General features: G+C 48.0%; 1 protein-coding gene and 1 long non-coding RNA gene across 3 annotated transcripts in view; one reads left to right on the top strand and one right to left on the bottom strand.

Moving 5' to 3' along the window:
* LOC308577352 overlaps positions 1–17,421 on the top strand; it is a 210,648-nt gene that overhangs the window by 89,699 nt on the left and 103,528 nt on the right. The gene's annotated exons all lie outside the window — the stretch shown is intronic.
* SYN1 (synapsin I) overlaps positions 1–17,421 on the bottom strand; it is an 88,079-nt gene that overhangs the window by 9,289 nt on the left and 61,369 nt on the right. For both annotated transcript variants that reach the window (XM_081177375.1, XM_081177376.1), the window contains exons 6-9: positions 3,448–3,510; positions 1,444–1,586; positions 1,040–1,114; positions 158–260 (exon numbers count right to left, since the gene is read on the bottom strand). In XM_081177375.1, coding sequence (XP_081033501.1) covers positions 158–260; positions 1,040–1,114; positions 1,444–1,586; positions 3,448–3,510 — 384 coding nt within the window. The remainder of the gene's footprint in view (positions 1–157; positions 261–1,039; positions 1,115–1,443; positions 1,587–3,447; positions 3,511–17,421) is intronic.

The following is a 17,421-nucleotide window of genomic DNA, read 5'->3' as shown; positions in this document are numbered from 1 at the left end:
CCTACACACTAAAGGTCTGAAGTTCATTTGCGTTGGTTACAAATAACAGACAAAAGGTAGATTGCTCACTCAAAAGTCTTCAATTAATCAACAGGCTTCCGTTAAAAAGCAATTTGCAAGCTGGTTCACATTTAGGGCAAGTGGCCCAGCGCCTCACCTCGATGATATGGTCCCGTCCATCCTTCCCATGCAGAGCCTCCACAGCACAGATGTCCAAACCACCAAAGATTTCTGAGCAAGTGTCCACCCACAGTTTGTACCTGTTGGTGAATCCAGGGGTCAGGGGAGGGGAAGAGAGCAGCGGTGACTCTGAGCCCATGAGGGGGAGCAAGGGAGAGCCTCTGCCTCATTACCTTTAGCTCTGGCAATTTTTAGACAGGAAGCCCTCCTCTTTGCCAGACCCTGGATGTAATCCACTCCCCTTCAGTTCCCAGTCATTTTCGTTTTTAATATAATTTTATTTATGATTTTCATTTTGCAAAGAACAAATAAAGACAAAAATACAAATTATTATATATAGCATGTTTTGACTTCCCTCCCCCTCTTTCTGTGGTTCCCTATGGTTATAATACTTATGCTGCATTTCCAAATTGAACCAAATTCTTCTTTATCCCATATACAGTGGTACCTCGGGTTACATACGCTTCAGGTTACAGACTCCGCTAACCCAGAAATATTACCTCGGGTTAAGTACTTTGCTTCAGGATGAGAATAGAAATCGTGCTCTGGCGGCACTGCGGCAGCAGGAGGCCTCATTAGCTAAAGTGGTGCTTCAGGTTAAGAACAGTTTCAGGTTAAGAACAGACCTCCAGAATGAATTAAGTTCTTAACCCAAGGTACCACTGTAATCAATATGTATTTTATACCACTGCACGTTTTTACATCAATCCTGCTCATGATTTAATCTGTTTACAATAATTTTGCAAATATTCAATAAATGATTTCCACTCTGTATTAAAAAGTTTACTGTCTTGGTTTCTCATTCTTCCAGTCATTTCCACCCAAATCAGAGCCCCATCTCTCATGCTTTGCCACTCACCTGTCCGACATGGCTATTTGCTCCAACATGGCAGAGCCTGTGTTGGTTTTCCAGTTCCCCGAGACTGAGGTTCTCCTGCCATGAGAGAGAAGGCACTGTTAGGGTCGGGAAGGTTGCAGAGAAAGACTTGATAGTAGCAGGGAGGCAAAGGGACAAGGCAATGACTGTAGGGAGAAATGGTTTTGTTTCTCCACCCACAGGAATACGGAAGAATGCCCAGCAGCACCTCCACTGACTCGTGACATGCCACAGAGGGATCACTGTGGGCACCTGTCTGTCTTGATGGAGTGCACCACACCCTCTCTATACTCCGGCACTGAGAAGGCAAGCGGGGCGGGGGGCGGGGGGCGGGGCGGGAATCACGGGGCTGCCCAGGAAGCTTCCATGGAGAGGCCCAAGCTCACATGTAGGCCTTGTAGTTGTTGCCAATCTTCTGGATGCGGACGTCATATTTGGCATCAATAAAGGGCTCTGAAGTGGCGTAGGTCTTGGTGAGGGCCACCACACTGGCAATGTCTTGGAAGTCATACTGGTTCTCCACCTTGACCTGTAAGCAAACACACAGAAGCGTCCCCTTGCCTCATTGCACCCCACGCAAGCAAAGCCCACTCCCCAAACAGTGAGCGACTCCTGGGGCTTCTGCCCCTTTAAAAACCTGTCCTCGACTTGCACATACACAACAGCCACTTGCGGTCACTTTTCCACAAGCTTCGTTCATCCAAAGAATTAGAGGAATTAGAGGAAATCAAAAGGTGGGCGTGGCCCATTCTCCCAAGTGCCAGAAGCAAATTTTGTTTTATTATTTTAAGTTGGAGGTGGTCTGAAAGAGGGATCACTAGGCCTGATGTGTCTTCATGCTCACCCCACTTTTGCCCTCAGGCCAACAGGATTTCATAGAATGGTAGAGTTGGAAGGGACCCCGAGGGTCATCTCGTCCAACCCCTGCAAGGCAGCCATATTTTTTAAACTGCTTGACCAGAAGTGGCCATGGACAAAAGAGTGGCAATGGGTGTGCAGATGGCCCCATGCGAAGCAAAGCCTGTCTCAAACGATATCCAACTCTTTTCTAGACTGTTCATCCGGGCACTTCCAGGCTGTTGCTATTTCCAAGTGGGATTCAACTGCATGCCAGCAAATTTGGGTTACAGAAATGTAGCTGACTGAGCGCAACAAACTTGCTTCCCCAAAAGATCAGACTTTTTGCAATAAGGCAAGCGGCTGAGAAACACACTGGAAAGTGTAGCAAAACAAATCAGAATGAAGGAAAACCTCCCTGCAAACAAATGCTGATTAAAAGATCAAGCACACATGCCCAGTGCATACAAGTGTTACAGTGCAACTGCAAATGGCTCATCAAATTGGTTAAGGTTCCTTTGGTTGCTCCCACCATTCCTTGGATCGTACTAGTAATTCTAGAGCAAATACATGTTGTCCAATCTCCCTGCAAGCAAATCAGGACGAATAAGCAGGTCATCTAGGAGCAACCTCTGCTTCCAGCCTTTAAAAAGCAGAGTTCCCTGTGAGTTGCAGGGCAATGATGTTGAAAGAGGCAGCAACTACAAAATGTTGCTGAGGACAGACTCATACTGGGAGGGGTTCAGGGAAAGAGAGTGGATTCCTGCTCAGCTGCACTCCCTTCTCCTACTGAGCTGTGAAAGAGAGCCCTTGGGGACCCCAGAGGCAAACTAGGGAATTATATGAGGTGCCACAGTTTCAGGGGTGTCTGCTTCTGCCATGCAATGCTTTAAAGAGAAAGCACTTTTGGAAGGAAGTGCAAAGGAGGAGCTGAACAGCTCTCTTGTCTGGGTGATGGTGGCCTTTGCATTCCAAGCAAGGCTGGCCCAGTCTAGTGGGCAGTACAAAGAGCTGCCTGGAGCATCGAAATTCAAGAGGTAAGCAAGAGGGAAGAGAAGCTACTTCATCAAGGTGGCCCACCAGACAGGAGCTCAGCTTGAGGTGTATTCTGTAACATGTTCTTGACATAGTAATAGCGCATTTGTGGTGGATTTTTTTCACGCGTTCTGAAATGCTTCCACAACACATTATTGCTGTGTGCACAATGAAAGCGGGACAAAAATAAACCAGAACATCTGTTGTATAAAAAGTTGTGTACTTTCAGCAGGAACTTACAGGTTGGGCATGGATTGGAAATGATGCAGTGTGACTGCACCCTAAACTTAGGCAGGCACAAACTGAAAGTGGATTCACATGTGACTGTCCTGATAGCATCCGAAGTGCAAGTCACCCTAAGTGTGCAATACACATAATGCCTGGGAAAACGAAACAAAACACAACTCTCCTTCCAGAATGGGGCAGCTGATAAATCAGCCCACTTGAGGCGTCCCACCAAAGGGCACTGAGCTGGGCTGCATTCTCGGGCCTCTTGGGAGAGAAGTTATACCACTCACCTTGCCCATTCCGGAATGAGCATGTCCCATCTTCACCACCACTGGGTACTTGGAGGCTGTGAGCTGGAAAGAGAAGTCAGAAAAGGGGTGGTGATCAGCACATTTAGCCACAGGACAGCAGTTTGCAGGGGTTACTGCTCAATGATAAATGTGAATTCACAGGCTGACACGAAACAAGGGACTGCAAACGTTAGAGAAGGTGGTGAAAATGTCATTCAAAGATCACAACAAAATGCAGTTTAGTAAGGATGCCTCACAAAAAACAGCAGAACCAAATGCACCAGTGTAAGGTCCAGTCTATGCATCAGTACATGTTGTTTGATTTCTGAACATTGGCACCTGGCACAGTGGCGTAGCGTAGGTTGTCAGCACCCGGGGCAAGGCAAGTAATTTGCGCCCCCTAACCCCCAGATGTTGCGGCCGGCCCCCCCTGCACCCCCCACGCTATGCCACTGCTGGTGAAGGCGCTGCATTTGTGCTTAATTGCGCGGCAAGGTAAAACCAGAGTCCCGAGAACAATAAGCGAGGCTGCCACAAACCCCCGAGGGGTGTTTAGCTGGAGGGTCGCCGCCGCCCGAAAGAGAAGCAGCCGGAGGGCCCCGGAAGAGCCCGGCTCGGAAGAATCCTCGCCACAGAAGGGCGACTGGCGATTGGGAACTGCGCTAGAGGGAGCGTGACTATCTCTCCAGAGGGAAAGGCCGCAAAGGGCGCCCCACATGCTGGTCAAGGAAGGCTCCCCTCCTCCAAAGCAGACCCGATCCAGGCGGCTCCATAAAGCTCCTGGAGAGAGGCGGGGGGGGGGGCGCGAAGAGACAATGCCAAAACTCAGGGGGCTCCTTGAGCAGAGACACTTGCGGCAGCTTAAGACAGTTGCCAGAGATGAGCCCCTCGGGGAGAGGCAGGGTCCTCTATCGCCCCCCCAGCTGCCCTTCTTGTATCTACAGCCAGTTTGGCAGGGGGCGGTGGAAGGGTCTGGAAGGAGCGGGGACCACCGCGGAGCACACATACCGGTAGCTGGAGAGGCGAGGCCCAGCTGAGAAGGGGCCAGCCCGAAAGGCGCAGCTTCACAGCCGAAGCTGTCCTCGGCTTGGGGAGCCGGAGAAGCTGTCGGGTCCGGGCCCTGGCGCAGGCCTAGCCGCTCCCGCGACGCCTCTTTGCTCCCGGGATCGGGGCCGCCAGCTCAGCGGTGGAGCGGAGGGAGCCCCCAGGCAGGCCTGCGAGCAAAGGCAGAGCCGCCGGGCGGTGGCCGCTTCTGCAAGGCGGCCGGAGAAGCGGGGACCCCCTCCCCTCCCCGCGCCCCCCCACTCGCTCCCCCCTCTGAAACTTTGTTAACACTTCCACGCTGAGCCTCTGACAATAGGGGCGGGCCGAGGGCACGACGCGGCTGGGCCCTCTGGACTCGCGCCCCCCCCCAGATGTTGCGCCCGGTGCGGCCGGCACCCCTGGCACCCCCCACGCTACGCCACTGACCTGGCAAGCTGACAGCGCAATCTGTTCAGAAGTTCAGTCCCACTGAGTTCAGTAGGTCTTACTCCCAGGTACGTGGGTATAGGATTTGGAGCCTGAATGTGTGAGCTAATTCCACTGGAAAATACAGAGTCAGGTGATACAAAACTTCTCCCAGGTTGGATTTTTTTACCCATATGAGTTATCACTTGATGTGGTGGTTGTCTAGTGATGAACACACATGCAGAAATCAGCTCCAAGTTAGGGACAAACACTTTAGGTAACAGTCTGCCCAAGGAAGATTTACAGCAGATGAGGGGAACCTTTGGGCCTCCAAAGGTTGCTGAACTACAGCTCCCATAATACCTGCTTGCTGGGCTGATGGGAGTTGCAGTTCAGCAATATCCAGAGGACTAGAGGTTCCCCACACCAGATTTACAGCCTCTGTCTGTCTGTCTGTCTGTCTAGGAAGCCACTTTTGTTATTGCTGGCATCTGTCTGTCACAAGAGACAGTGGAAGAGTGCACCGTTGCAGGAAAAGTCAAGCCATTCTCCAATGGGAGACTGATACAGAAGAGACATGTTTTATTGCAGCTGGTGCAGATCTTGGTGGCTTTTGTTCCTGGCAATTGTAAGGATGCAAAGTATGGAATGGCAGTCCAGCAAAGAGAAATCTTGATGCCATGCTTCAGAAGTGGCTGCCTAAAGAGGTCCCCACCCCACTGCATTGCTGTTTTAGGAACAGCAGGGAACCTGTGGCCCCCCAGGTGTTGTGGGACAACAACCCCTATCAGTCCAAGCCAGAATGGTCAGTGGGCAGGGACAATGGGAGCTATAGCCTACCAACGTCTCTGGAGGTCCATGGGTCCTTCCCCACCCTAGCTTTATGTGCTTGCTTTGGGACACCCCCACCCCCAAAGCTATTCCTGAATATGGTGTGGAGCTGCTTTAATAATCGCAGCACAACTTTAAGGCCTCACTCAGAGCGGTGTGTTCCAGTCTGGGGACCTTGTGGTTCAGGAAAGATGCTGACAGAGAGGAAAGGAGTCAGTGGAGAGAGAGTCTGGAGATGAGAGTAAGAGCTGATCTCCATTGCAAAAGGAAGGAAGGAGGATGATGACCAAGTAAAAGATCTTAGAGATCCTAAGGAATGCATACAAGAACGAGGGAATTATCTGTACTTCTTGATGTCTTTCTTGTACTGGCTCTGGCGTAGGTGTTTACAGCACTCCATGCATTTGAAGTGGGGTGTGTGTGGGAGTCTCCCTATCTTATCAGGCCCTGAATATGCAAGCCTGGCTCCAAAGGGTGCCTAGGTTGGGCAAGACCTGGCCCTGTCTTGTACCCAAATAAGGACAGACAGTGTATAAGAACATTGCGATGTAACGTGTCCCATCTTTTGCAAGCGAAGAGGGCACACTGAGGATGCCTTGCCCTAACGTCTCCCAAAATTTAGGAGGCAGCATTGCAAAGATCCATGGAGACTGAGATCTCACCACCAGATACTCATCCTTTGCTCCAAAAGAGGATGGATTATTTTGCTTTGTGTGCTTCTGTATTAATTATGGGAGAAGGACTTCTGTCTTGCCAAGCACAGAGACCATCTTCTCTCTGTAGTTTCTGCATAGCCTGATAACCGAAGGTGTTATAGGGGCTGGTAGCTACTCCACCTGCCTAAGGGCCCCTCCAGATGGGTCCTTCATTGCGAGTGTCTTCTGCACCATGCCCCTGAAACAGTCATAGTGCGCGAGTGGTGGATTCATTCCACTTTAGTGAGGGTTCTGCAATGCTCCCCCGAGGCTACCATATTATTGCTGTCCAGAAGAGTTGTGGTGCAACAAATGTCTGTGGGGGAATAAACCAGAACATTTGTGGTATAAAAAGATATGGCAATTTCTTGAGAAGTTATGGGATATACACTGGTTTGGTGTCAGGCGGCTGCCAGCAACTCCCATGGCCCAGGAATGTTCAAAGATGAGGAATGTTCTCACCGTCCACTTTTTATTCAGTATTTACAGAGAGAGGCTTTAGAACGCAGCCTCTTGGATAGTGGTGTTGTCCCAAGTGACTCTCCACAGTTCAAGAAGGACACTGACAAACTGGAACGTGTCCAGAGGAGGGCAACCAAAATGGTCAAAGGCCTGGAAACGATGCCTTATGAGGAACGGCTAAGGGAGCTGGGCATGTTTAGCCTGGAGAAGAGGAGGTTAAGGGGTGATATGATAGCCATGTTCAAATATATAAAAGGATGTCATATAGAGGAGGGAGAAAGGTTGTTTTCTGCTGCTCCAGAGAAGCGGACACGGAGCAATGGATCCAAACTACAAGAAAGAAGATTCCATCTAAACATTAGGAAGAACTTCCTGACAGTAAGAGCTGTTTGACAGTGGAATTTGCTGCCAAGGAGTGTGGTGGAGTCTCCTATTTTGGAGGTCTTTAAGCAGAGGCTTGACAACCATATGTCAGGAGTGCTCTGATGGTGTTTCCTGCTTGGCAGGGGGTTGGACTCGATGGCTCTTGGACTCGATGGCCCTTGGCCCTTGTTGCTTTTGAGGAACTGATAATTTGGCTGTTACAATGGGCTGTCTGGATGCCTGCTTGCTTCTTGGCACCCTCCCCACTCAAACACAGATGCACATAAAGAAAACTTGCGCATTTGTAAATAAATAGATATTATGAAAATGCCACAAGTCTTCCATGCAGGAAACGGACGCTGAAAAAGGCTGTGCCGTAAAACCTCTCACCATTTGAGGAAGTGGGAAGTGCCAGGCAACCGTGTCATCCTTTCTTTGTACAAATTCAGCCCCATCACTCATCATGAGTAATACTAATAATGAAAAAACTCTGAAGTTTTCTTTTTTTTAAGGCAGTGCAACCATACTTCACAATCATCACATTGACACTCAAAGCATTTTAAAGCAAGGGGAAGCTCTAGGAGGGTGACGGAAACCAAATGACACTGTGCCTCCTAGGACAACCCCCCAGCGCAGGCTGACAACAGCTTGTGCATAAAAAGCAGATTGTAAGAATTGGAGGGCACAAAACAGGAAGGAGCTGGCCTGTGATTCAGGAGGGTCTGACATAATGCTTAGATGCCAAACTCTGTAGTTAAGGACAAAGAGGGGCAATGTGTTGGTTGCCCAACAGACCTTTGTGTCTAAGCCCCCAACAGACCCCTTTATTTTTCTTCTGCACTTCTCTTAAGGACCCTCCAGACTGGGGTGGGTTTGGGGGCAGGCAGGCAGTGCCTTCTGCAACCTGGCGCTGGTGCAACAATAGTGGACTAGCAGTGGATTTACACTGGACTGTTCACACATCCTTCTGCTTTATCAATTGTTCTGTGATGCTTCCCAAACATGATTGCTTTACTGCTCTCTGGAGGGGTGCTACTAGTGCTATAGCGCGCGCACACACACAAAAAAAGCAGGACAAAAAATAAAGCAGAACATTGCAGAATAAAAAGTTACAGGATTCCACAGGAAATTATGGAACATGCACTGACTTGGAAGTATTATCTCTGCCCTGAAACTAATGCAAGCACAAACAGTACTGAAAGTGGGATCCTGTATCCTCCCCCCTGAACTCCACCAAGAGCACAAATAATCACAAATGCATATTAAAAAGTACCCTTGGTCTCCAGTCTAGGGATTTGCAAAGATGGCAGCATCACATCTCCTCTGTCTATTCTCTTGGAGTGCCAAGGGGGGTGGGGGGCAAAGTGAGGTGCCCAGGTTAGTGTGAATGGGATTGGAGCCTTATCCATGGTGTGGAGGGAAGTTTCCCCAAAGCTTCACCCATCGGGAGTGAAAAAAATGAAATTACAGGGGGTAAAGAGAAAAGTTATACACTTTCAGGCTACATTTTGCAGGCAAGAGTGCCCCAACTTTGCCTGTCTGTGTGTACAAGGATTATCAGAACAGCTCTTTAAGGCAGATCAGGGACACGGGTGGCGTTATGGTTTAAACCACTGAGCCTTCTCGGTGGTTTGAATCCCTGAAAAGGGGTGAGCTCCTGTTACTCTGACCCAGTTCCTGCCAACCTAGCAGTGCAAGTAGATAAATAGGTACCACTGCAGCAGGAAGGTAAATGATGTTTCAGTGAGCTTTGGCTTCTGTCACTGTGACCCATTGTGCCAGAAGCGGTTTAGTCCTGCTGGCCACATGACCTGGAAAGCTGTCTCTGGACAAACACTGGCTCCCTTGGCCTGAAAGTGAGAAGAGCGCTGCATCCCATAGTTGCCTTTGACTGGACTTAACCATCCAGGGGTCCTTTACCTTTACCTAAGGTAGATCAGTATTAACAGCCCCGCCCATACTGAAGCTTTGGGGAGGGGAGAATGAGAGGCCCAGTTGCTTGAGGCCTTCTAAGAAGTTCATGGCTTAGGTGATCTTCAGACCTGCTCTGCAGCACAGCCTCTTATTCCCAACTCTCCATCAGCTCCCTAGGACAGTATCAAATTTATAGGTAACAAGGCCTCTGAATTTTATTAATTCTGACTTCAGGAATACCCTGGCCTAAAGGCTGCACTGTTGCCAAATTTTGAAGCAGAAGGGTCATCAGCATGAAACCCGTTTGCACATTTCCATGACTTACATTTTTATTTTTTATTTTTACTGCAATACATGCAGCAGAAAGGCAGGATCAGCTGCAACTTTCTACAGTCTGTATAAAATAAACACTGGAATGGGGCTCTCTTGTATCTGGATTTTGTCTCACGTGCAGCCCCAGAACAAGCCCTGCTCAAATAGAAGGCCTGAGTGACGTGCCAGCAGGCCGGCCAGCGGTGTGTGTGTGTGTGTGTGTGTGTGTGTGTGCTGTGTGACCTGCCAGTGGCCCTTCAGTAGGGTTGGGTGAATCTCTCCATTTCAGTTTCCCCCAGCTTCTTATCTTTCCAGGCTGCAGTTCAGCTCCCCACACTTCCACACCAGTGTAATATATATTACAGTGCTTTCTTCTGGGGGTACTCAAGGGCACTGTAACAACTTCATGGTCAGAACCGGTGCCTTCTCTCTCTCTCTCTCTCTCTCTCTCTCTCTCTCTCTCTCTCTCTCTCTCTCTCTGATCTTCTCATAAAAATTCATCAGCATCTTAATGCAAATTTCCCTTGATGTATATATTTATATGTATATTGAATTCTGCCCAATACACAATTTTTTGCGAGGGAATTTTCCTAATATTATATGCATTTACGCAAACTGTATTGTATTATCATTTCATTAAAAAAACCATTTCATTATATGTGTTTATATGCAGGTTTTACCCTAATATATGCATCCCTAACACTCAGTAGCAAACCTCCGTTTGTTGAGTAAGGTGTGAGAAGTCCCAGGGAGGTGCCGCAAAGCCTGGCTCACAGACGAAGCTTCCCTGCCTAGCTTCCAAATGCATTTCTCATCATCCATACCTGGAAATGGCTGTGCACCTAAAACCCCTTGTGTGAACTACCCCAATGCTCATTTCAACTGAGCAGCTCATCAACATGAGGTCACTTTCACTTGCTGATGGCAAAGCCAGATAACTGACAGTTAAGAGTGAAAGTGAACTATGTCTAACCATTTTAAACTGATTTCAACACTGGTACTGAGCTGACAGGTCAATAAAACATGAAAGTAAAAGATGAGTTGTTGTTCTGAGCCTGCTAGTTAGAGCAAAATCGTAGGTTGTATTCAGTGCTAGTCCTACTCAGCACAGCACCATTGAAATTAATGAGCCTCTAAGTTAGTCATGTCCATTAACTTCAATGGGTCTACTCTGAGTAGGACTAGCAGTGAAAACCACCCAATAGATGGAATTCAGCATTGCACTATGGTGAACATTTCATCTGTGCAAGCGTTTCTGTATGCCAGACCGAAGAGCCCCTGCCCTGTTCTGGGGGTTCTCCCAACCCCCACAAACCAATTTCAGGGGGGAAGAGGGGGAATCCCCATTGTGCAAGTGGAAGTCCTTGCTCAGAGCTTCCACTGACAGGGGTCATTAGATGAATCCTGCTCAGCTCAGTCCTAAAAACATGGTGCTTCTGCAAGCAAGCAATTAAAATGCAGGCACGGCCCCCAATGTGACATCCCCAACTAGGGTGCAGTTGGGTGTGGTAGCGGATTGAACCGAGGGTGGGGGTGGGGCTTCAACAAAGCACTTGGTGTCAGTCCTCCATTTGTAAAATGGGGGCATTAATGGCGTCTCTCCCTGAGTGATTAGAGATGTCGGAGATAATCACTGTGACGCCCTCTGCATTCCTACCCAAAAATTGGCCTCGCAATGTTTATTACGGTAATGAGATTGAGCTGGTGCCACAAGCCAACCTGGAAACACATGAGAATGGGCCAGCAGAGCCACCTCCACAAAGCCGTTGAGATTAGGATGGCCTTTAAGATGGAGCAAAGGAATGAGCAAAATAAGCAGAGTGTTGCACACTCAGGAACTGGCCAAGAAAGAGGTGGTGGCACGGCAAGTGTGGGATGGCAGAGGCTGGGTCATCTATGCACCATCACAAAGGTATTTGTCAGAGTCCAGGCTGACGAGTACTGCTCTGATGAAGAACGGTGGGAGCCTCCCCCTCTTCCTGCTCCTGGCCAGGATCCTCAAGCTGCACAGGAGCAGGAGAGCAGTATTGATTTGGAACAATGGTTTGCTGTGGGACACAGTAACGTTAATTGGGAACACCGAAAATGGTTGCTTTGTAATCAGTTCAAGAGCTATGATGAACATGATTCCTGAAACCTGTATCTCCACTATCACATATCATAAATGGTCTATTTCACCCCCGTAAATGCTGGCTAGATCCTAAGCCTTGGCATTTGGTATGTCACACATGGTGCACAAATCATTGCCTGCCAGAAACAACAAGCGTAGCTCAGATCTAGAACAGAAACAAAATGCTAACAGTGTTTGAAATTTGATGAATTATTCAGATCTTAAAATGGAGGTTTAGGTTTCAAGATTTGGTATCAAAATTTAACAGTCATGTTTCAAAATAAATGGTTCTCGTACAAAATACAGCAGTCAACCATTTGAGGATTTTGACCAAGCCAGAATTAAGATTGCCGGAAGAAATATCAACAACCTCAGATATACAGATGACACAACTTTGATGGCAGAAAGTGAGGAGGAATTAAAGAACATCTTAACGAGGGTGAAAGAGGAGAGCACAAAATATGGTCTGAAGCTCAACATCAAAAAAACGAAGATCATGGCCACTGGTCCCATCACCTCCTGGCAAATAGAAGGGGAAGAAATGGAGGCAGTGAGAGATTTTACTTTCTTGGGCTCCATGATCACTGCAGATGGTGACAGCAGTCACGAAATTAAAAGACGCCTGCTTCTTGGGAGAAAAGCAATGCCAAACCTAGACAGTATCTTAAAAAGCAGAGACATCACCTTGCCAACAAAGGTCCATATAGTTCGAGCTCTGGTTTTCCCAGTAGTGATGTACGGAAGTGAGAGCTGGACCATAAAGAAGGCTGATCGCCGAAGAATTTATGCTTTTGAATTATGGTGCTGGAGGAGACTCTTGAGAGTCCCATGGACTGCAAGAAGATTGAACCTTTCCATTCTGAAGGAAATCAGCCCTGAGTGCTCACTGGAAGGACAGATCCTGAAGCTGAGGCTCCAAGACTTTGGCCACCTCATGAGAAGAGAAGACTCCCTGGAAAAGCCCCTGATGCTGGGAAAGATGGAGGGCACAAGGAGAAGGGGACGACAGAGGACGAGATGGTTGGACAGTGTTCTCGAAGCTACCAGCATGAGTTTGACCAAACTGCAGGAGGCAGTGGAAGACAGGAGTGCCTGGCATGCTCTGGTCCATGGGGTCATGAAGAGTCGGACACGACTAAACAACTAAACAACAACAAACAACAACCAGTTCAAGATAATGTTTTCCTGTTTGGATGCATGAATGAAGGACTGAATAAAGGATGGATGAGGTTTGTACAAAATGCACTGAAAGCAACTGTAAGGGCTCATTCACCCTTCCTCTGGTCCTGCTGCTTCTCCTGGGGAAAACCATTCTTAGCACTCAGATGGAACAAATGGCAATTCGGGTTTTCTCCAGATTGCCGTTTGCTCCCATTTAGCACTAAAGAGTGGGCTTTCCCTGGGGAAGGAGTGGGGCAAGGGGGAACCTGCTCAGACCCTGTGCCTAGAAAACACAGGAAAAGCAGAGTGTGGACGGGCCCCATGTCAACTGTCACATACTGGTAAATACTGACCACCACTGCCTGGCACTGGTGATAAACCAGATTGCTGATCAATGTCAAATCCTAATATTGAATACAAAATAATAGCTGAGTGCCCACACATTTGGAGGATATTCATCATCCAAATTCAAAGAGGGTCACTCTTATGGACAGGTTTCATGTTCTGTCTGTTCAGAATCCCTTCATTTACTTTCTGTTTCAAAGGTTGTCTTCCTATCAAGCACATCCATTTGTTTTTTCCCCTTTTTTTCAGCAAAAGGAAAGTAAGTGAGTCCTATCCTGGGGGTTAAAGTAGGACACATTCCAAGTGGAGATAAGTTGCCAGTTCTTAAAAACGGAAAAGGATTAATCACAGGCTGCTCAGAGAAACAAGGAATTTCCCATCAAGACCAGACATTCTTTTGAGGGCAGCAATTTTGAAACCCACATGTTAACATAATACTAATGATCCCTGTCATCAGTGGGTCCAGAAAACTGATCCAACAATAGGTAGTTAATTAGCAGTTTTGGAAAGCAATCAAGGTATTTGACAAAGTGCTCAGACTATAAAACACCTGGACCTATGTGGTGGAGTCAGATGTGATCCAGATCAGCTGACAGTGAAGCAACACAGGCTGCAATTTGACAGTTCCCTGTTCTGACCACCAGGGGCAGTGACACATTGGTGGTAGTTTTCTTGTTTGGCAACACCCCTGGCTTGAGAGTAAAAGAATGAAAGCCCCCTTGAGCCTCTCTAGCACAAGCAACTCTGCAGCCCTGGCGCCTGAAAGTGTCAGCACCACCTTTAATAGCTAGATAAATGACAATGAAATTGCAGATTTATTTCCAAGAGAACAGTAAAACAAAACAAAAAAGCAAGTGTCAAAGGAATCATATGCAACATTGGAGTCACGCTGTTGGTGTCAGGTAGTGATGCTGCTATTATGAACTGCCATTCTATTATTATATTCCAGTGGGCATCAGGGCTTATAGCTCCCTACTTCCTGGAAATCTAGGGACACAGCTGCAATGCAAATGTAAAGCAGTGGGGGGGGGGGCTGGACTCCCCGTCTAATTCTGGATCTCCCTTCTAATTCTGGGGTGCCAGACATTGACTTAAGCATACTAAAATTTAAGCCATGTTAAAAAATAAGATGTCCGAAGGGTGGTTGCTATTCTAAGAACCCGCCATCCCTTTGGACAGAATGAGCATCTCTCTGTGGTTAAAAAGCTAAAGCTAAAGGACCCTTGGATGGTTAAGTTCAGTCAAAAGTGACTGTGGGGTGTGGTGCTCATCTCGCTTTCAGGCCGAGGGAGCTGGTGTTTGTCCACAGACAGCTTTCCGGGTCATGTGGCCAGCAGGACTAAACCGCTTCTAGCTCAACGGGATACCTTGACAGAAACCAGAGCGCACGGAAATGCCATTTACCTTCCCGCCACAGCGGTACCTATTTATTGACTTGCACTGGCGTGCTTTTGAACTGCTATGTTGGCAGGAGCTGGGATAGAGTAACAGGAGCTCACCCCATCACAGGAATTTGAACTGCCAACCTTCTGATTGGCAAGCCCAAAAGGCTCAGTGTTTTAGACCACAGCGCCACCCGCATCTGTGGTGTCACCAGTCTGGTAGGTAGGCACAATCCTACCAGATACTGGCTATTAATCATATCCAACTTTCCTGCCAGTACCATTCAGTCCCTGTTCTTTTTCTAGTTACGATGAGCAGAGAAGACACTGCCTTCAGCCATCTACCACAAACTGGGGAAATGGCGGCTCATCATAGGAATAGGACCCCAAAGGTAAGGAGGAGTTTCAGGAGCTGAAGCGCAAATTGAGAGTGGAAGACCAGTGGGTGAACATCCTGGGAAGCAGATGGGTGAGGAGGAGGAGGAGGAGGAGGAAGAGGAGGAGAAGAAGAAGAGGAAGAGGAAGAAGAAGAGTAGTTTGGATTTGATATCCCGCTTTATCACTACCCGAAGGAGTCTCAAAGCGGCTAACATTCTCCTTTCCCTTCCTCCCCCACAACAAACACTCTGTGAGGTGAGTGGGGCTGAGAGACTTCAAAGAAGTGTGACTGGCCCAAGGTCACCCAGCAGCTGCATGTGGAGGAGCGGGGAAGCAAACCCGGTTCCCCAGATTACAAGACTACCGCTCTTAACCACTGCACCACACTGGCTCCCAGTGCACAGTAGTGCAGCGAGGCAATCCCACCCGTACACATGAACCCCCCTCCAAGCTCCATGAGACTTACTTCTAAGGAGTCCTTGTGTAGAGTTGCACTGCTGGTGTGTCCTTTGGGAGGTATTTTGTTTTTATCTTTTAAAAGCAACTGTGGGGGAATTCAAAGCCAGACCACACTATAAGTCTGTGGTCTTTAATCTTTTCCAACATGCCACAGCTCAAATGAAAACCACCCTCGCCAACCCACGGGGGCTGCTATTTGCGCCCGGAGGCAATGGCAGCTTCTCTCTTGATGCAAATAGCTGCTTGGACCCCTGGACAGCGAAGGGCCATACAGCTCAGTGGTGGAGCATCTGTTCTACATGTGGAAGGTTCCAGGTTCAATTCCTGGCATCTCCAGGTAGGGCTGGGGAAAGGCTGCTGCCTCAAACCCTGGAAAGCCATTGCCAGTTGGATTAGACAGTGCTGAGCTGGAAGGACTGGTTGTCTGACATGATCCCAGGCAGAACCCTCTATTCCCTAGTCACAGGGGTAAAGGTCAATAAAAAGCTTCCCTTCTCTCTACAGCCCCAGTCTTGACCCATCACACAGATATTGGAGGTGCTCCTCAGACCATCACTATGTTCAGGTAGGACTCAACTCTTTCCCCACAAACTGAAGGTTGCACAATTAAAGCTGGCTTGGACTTCCTGCACAACAAACCAGCTTCTCCAAAAGATCAGACCTTACTCCTTCTGTTCTTTTGCCATAAGGAAAACTAATGGAAAATGCACCAGAAAGTGTGGGGAAACCCTTGCTTGCCACAACAGCCCTCCAAACGCCCTGCAAACAAATCAGGAAACAATTCAAGAAACAGGTTGCCTGGAAGCGCCTTGGGGATGCTATTCACAAAAAACCAAACCAAACCAACAAAGAAAAAACAGGCACAGCCAAACTATGCATTTAACGCGAAGCTTCGCCTGAGCTTGAGTTTCACAAGCTCTCTGCTGCATCAGAGCTGAATTCCCCAAGTGCTTGAAAATTCCCATGCTGGTTCCCACTGGCCATCATAGCTGGACAGGAAGCCCTACAAGACCCCAATGTAGTCCCATTACATACATAACCCATTTCATGTGGTAATTGCTTGAGGCAACTCTAGTGGCTGGAAGCACCATGGGAAGTGAGATGAGAGAGAGAGGACCTGATCTCAGCCAGCAGAGCCTACCAGCAGCCCCTTCTGCCAAAGCTTCCCTTCTCCCAGGCTGGGGCCCCACCTCACTCGACTCATTCCCATTCAGAGCAGTGCTGCCCATGGCTCTCCCTTCTGCCGTCCTACTGAGTGCCTCCTCTGCCACACCAGACACCTTCTCCCAGCCCTCAGCTTTGGCCTAGAAACCAGCTGGTGCCAAACGTCTGCTTGGCATTGCTTCAGCTTAGGAGCCAGGAAACCAGACACAGTTTATAACACCTCAGAGTGCAGTGGAAGGAAGATACGTTCTCCACCGCAGGACTCCAAATAAGGAGCAGAAACCTTCTCTGGTTGCATCCAGACCAGCAAGGGGTGCTGGCTGACCAGACCAAAACTGGTCCAGCAAATCTTTTCTAAATGTCCAGGCTGGGTTTTGCATCAAAGCCCACAGTGCTGTTTTGCTTTTGGAGAATGTTTGGGGCCTAAAATCAGCATCAGTGTTGTCACTGAGTGCTTGTGCTTGAATTGTACAGAAGAAGGAAGACTGAGATCTATTGGGAGATCTCTGCGCCTGGAATAAATCTAAAAGGTGCAAAAAAGTAAATCAACCATTTTTAATAACATAGATATGGAAGGATTTGAAAAGTTTACAATAAATCTCTGACCTACGGAATATGCAATAATGACCAACCATTGCATGTGACTTCACAACACTGAAAAGCAGTGTGCATAATATCACATCAGTGTATTCTAAAATATATAGCTGTATCTAGAATACATTGATGTGATGATACACAGTGTCTGAATCATTCTTTGTTAAGTTTTCAAATCCCACTGTATCTATGTGATAAGAAAGAATTATGATCATTTAGTTCCTTGGCTTTATTTGCTCTTTTGTATCTATTGATTGTTCAGGGAATATTCTCTAGGTTTGCTTTTGCAGTAGATCTGCAAGGATTCCTGACTCCTATTCATTTCTCCAACAACTTTCCCCCACCTAAATCACAC

Source organism: Podarcis bocagei (assembly GCF_964188305.1).
Source record: "Podarcis bocagei genome assembly, chromosome: 17".
Taxonomy (NCBI): Eukaryota; Metazoa; Chordata; class Lepidosauria; order Squamata; family Lacertidae; genus Podarcis; species Podarcis bocagei.
The sequence above is the reverse complement of the archived record's forward strand: the minus strand, read 5'-3'. Positions and strand labels throughout refer to the sequence as shown.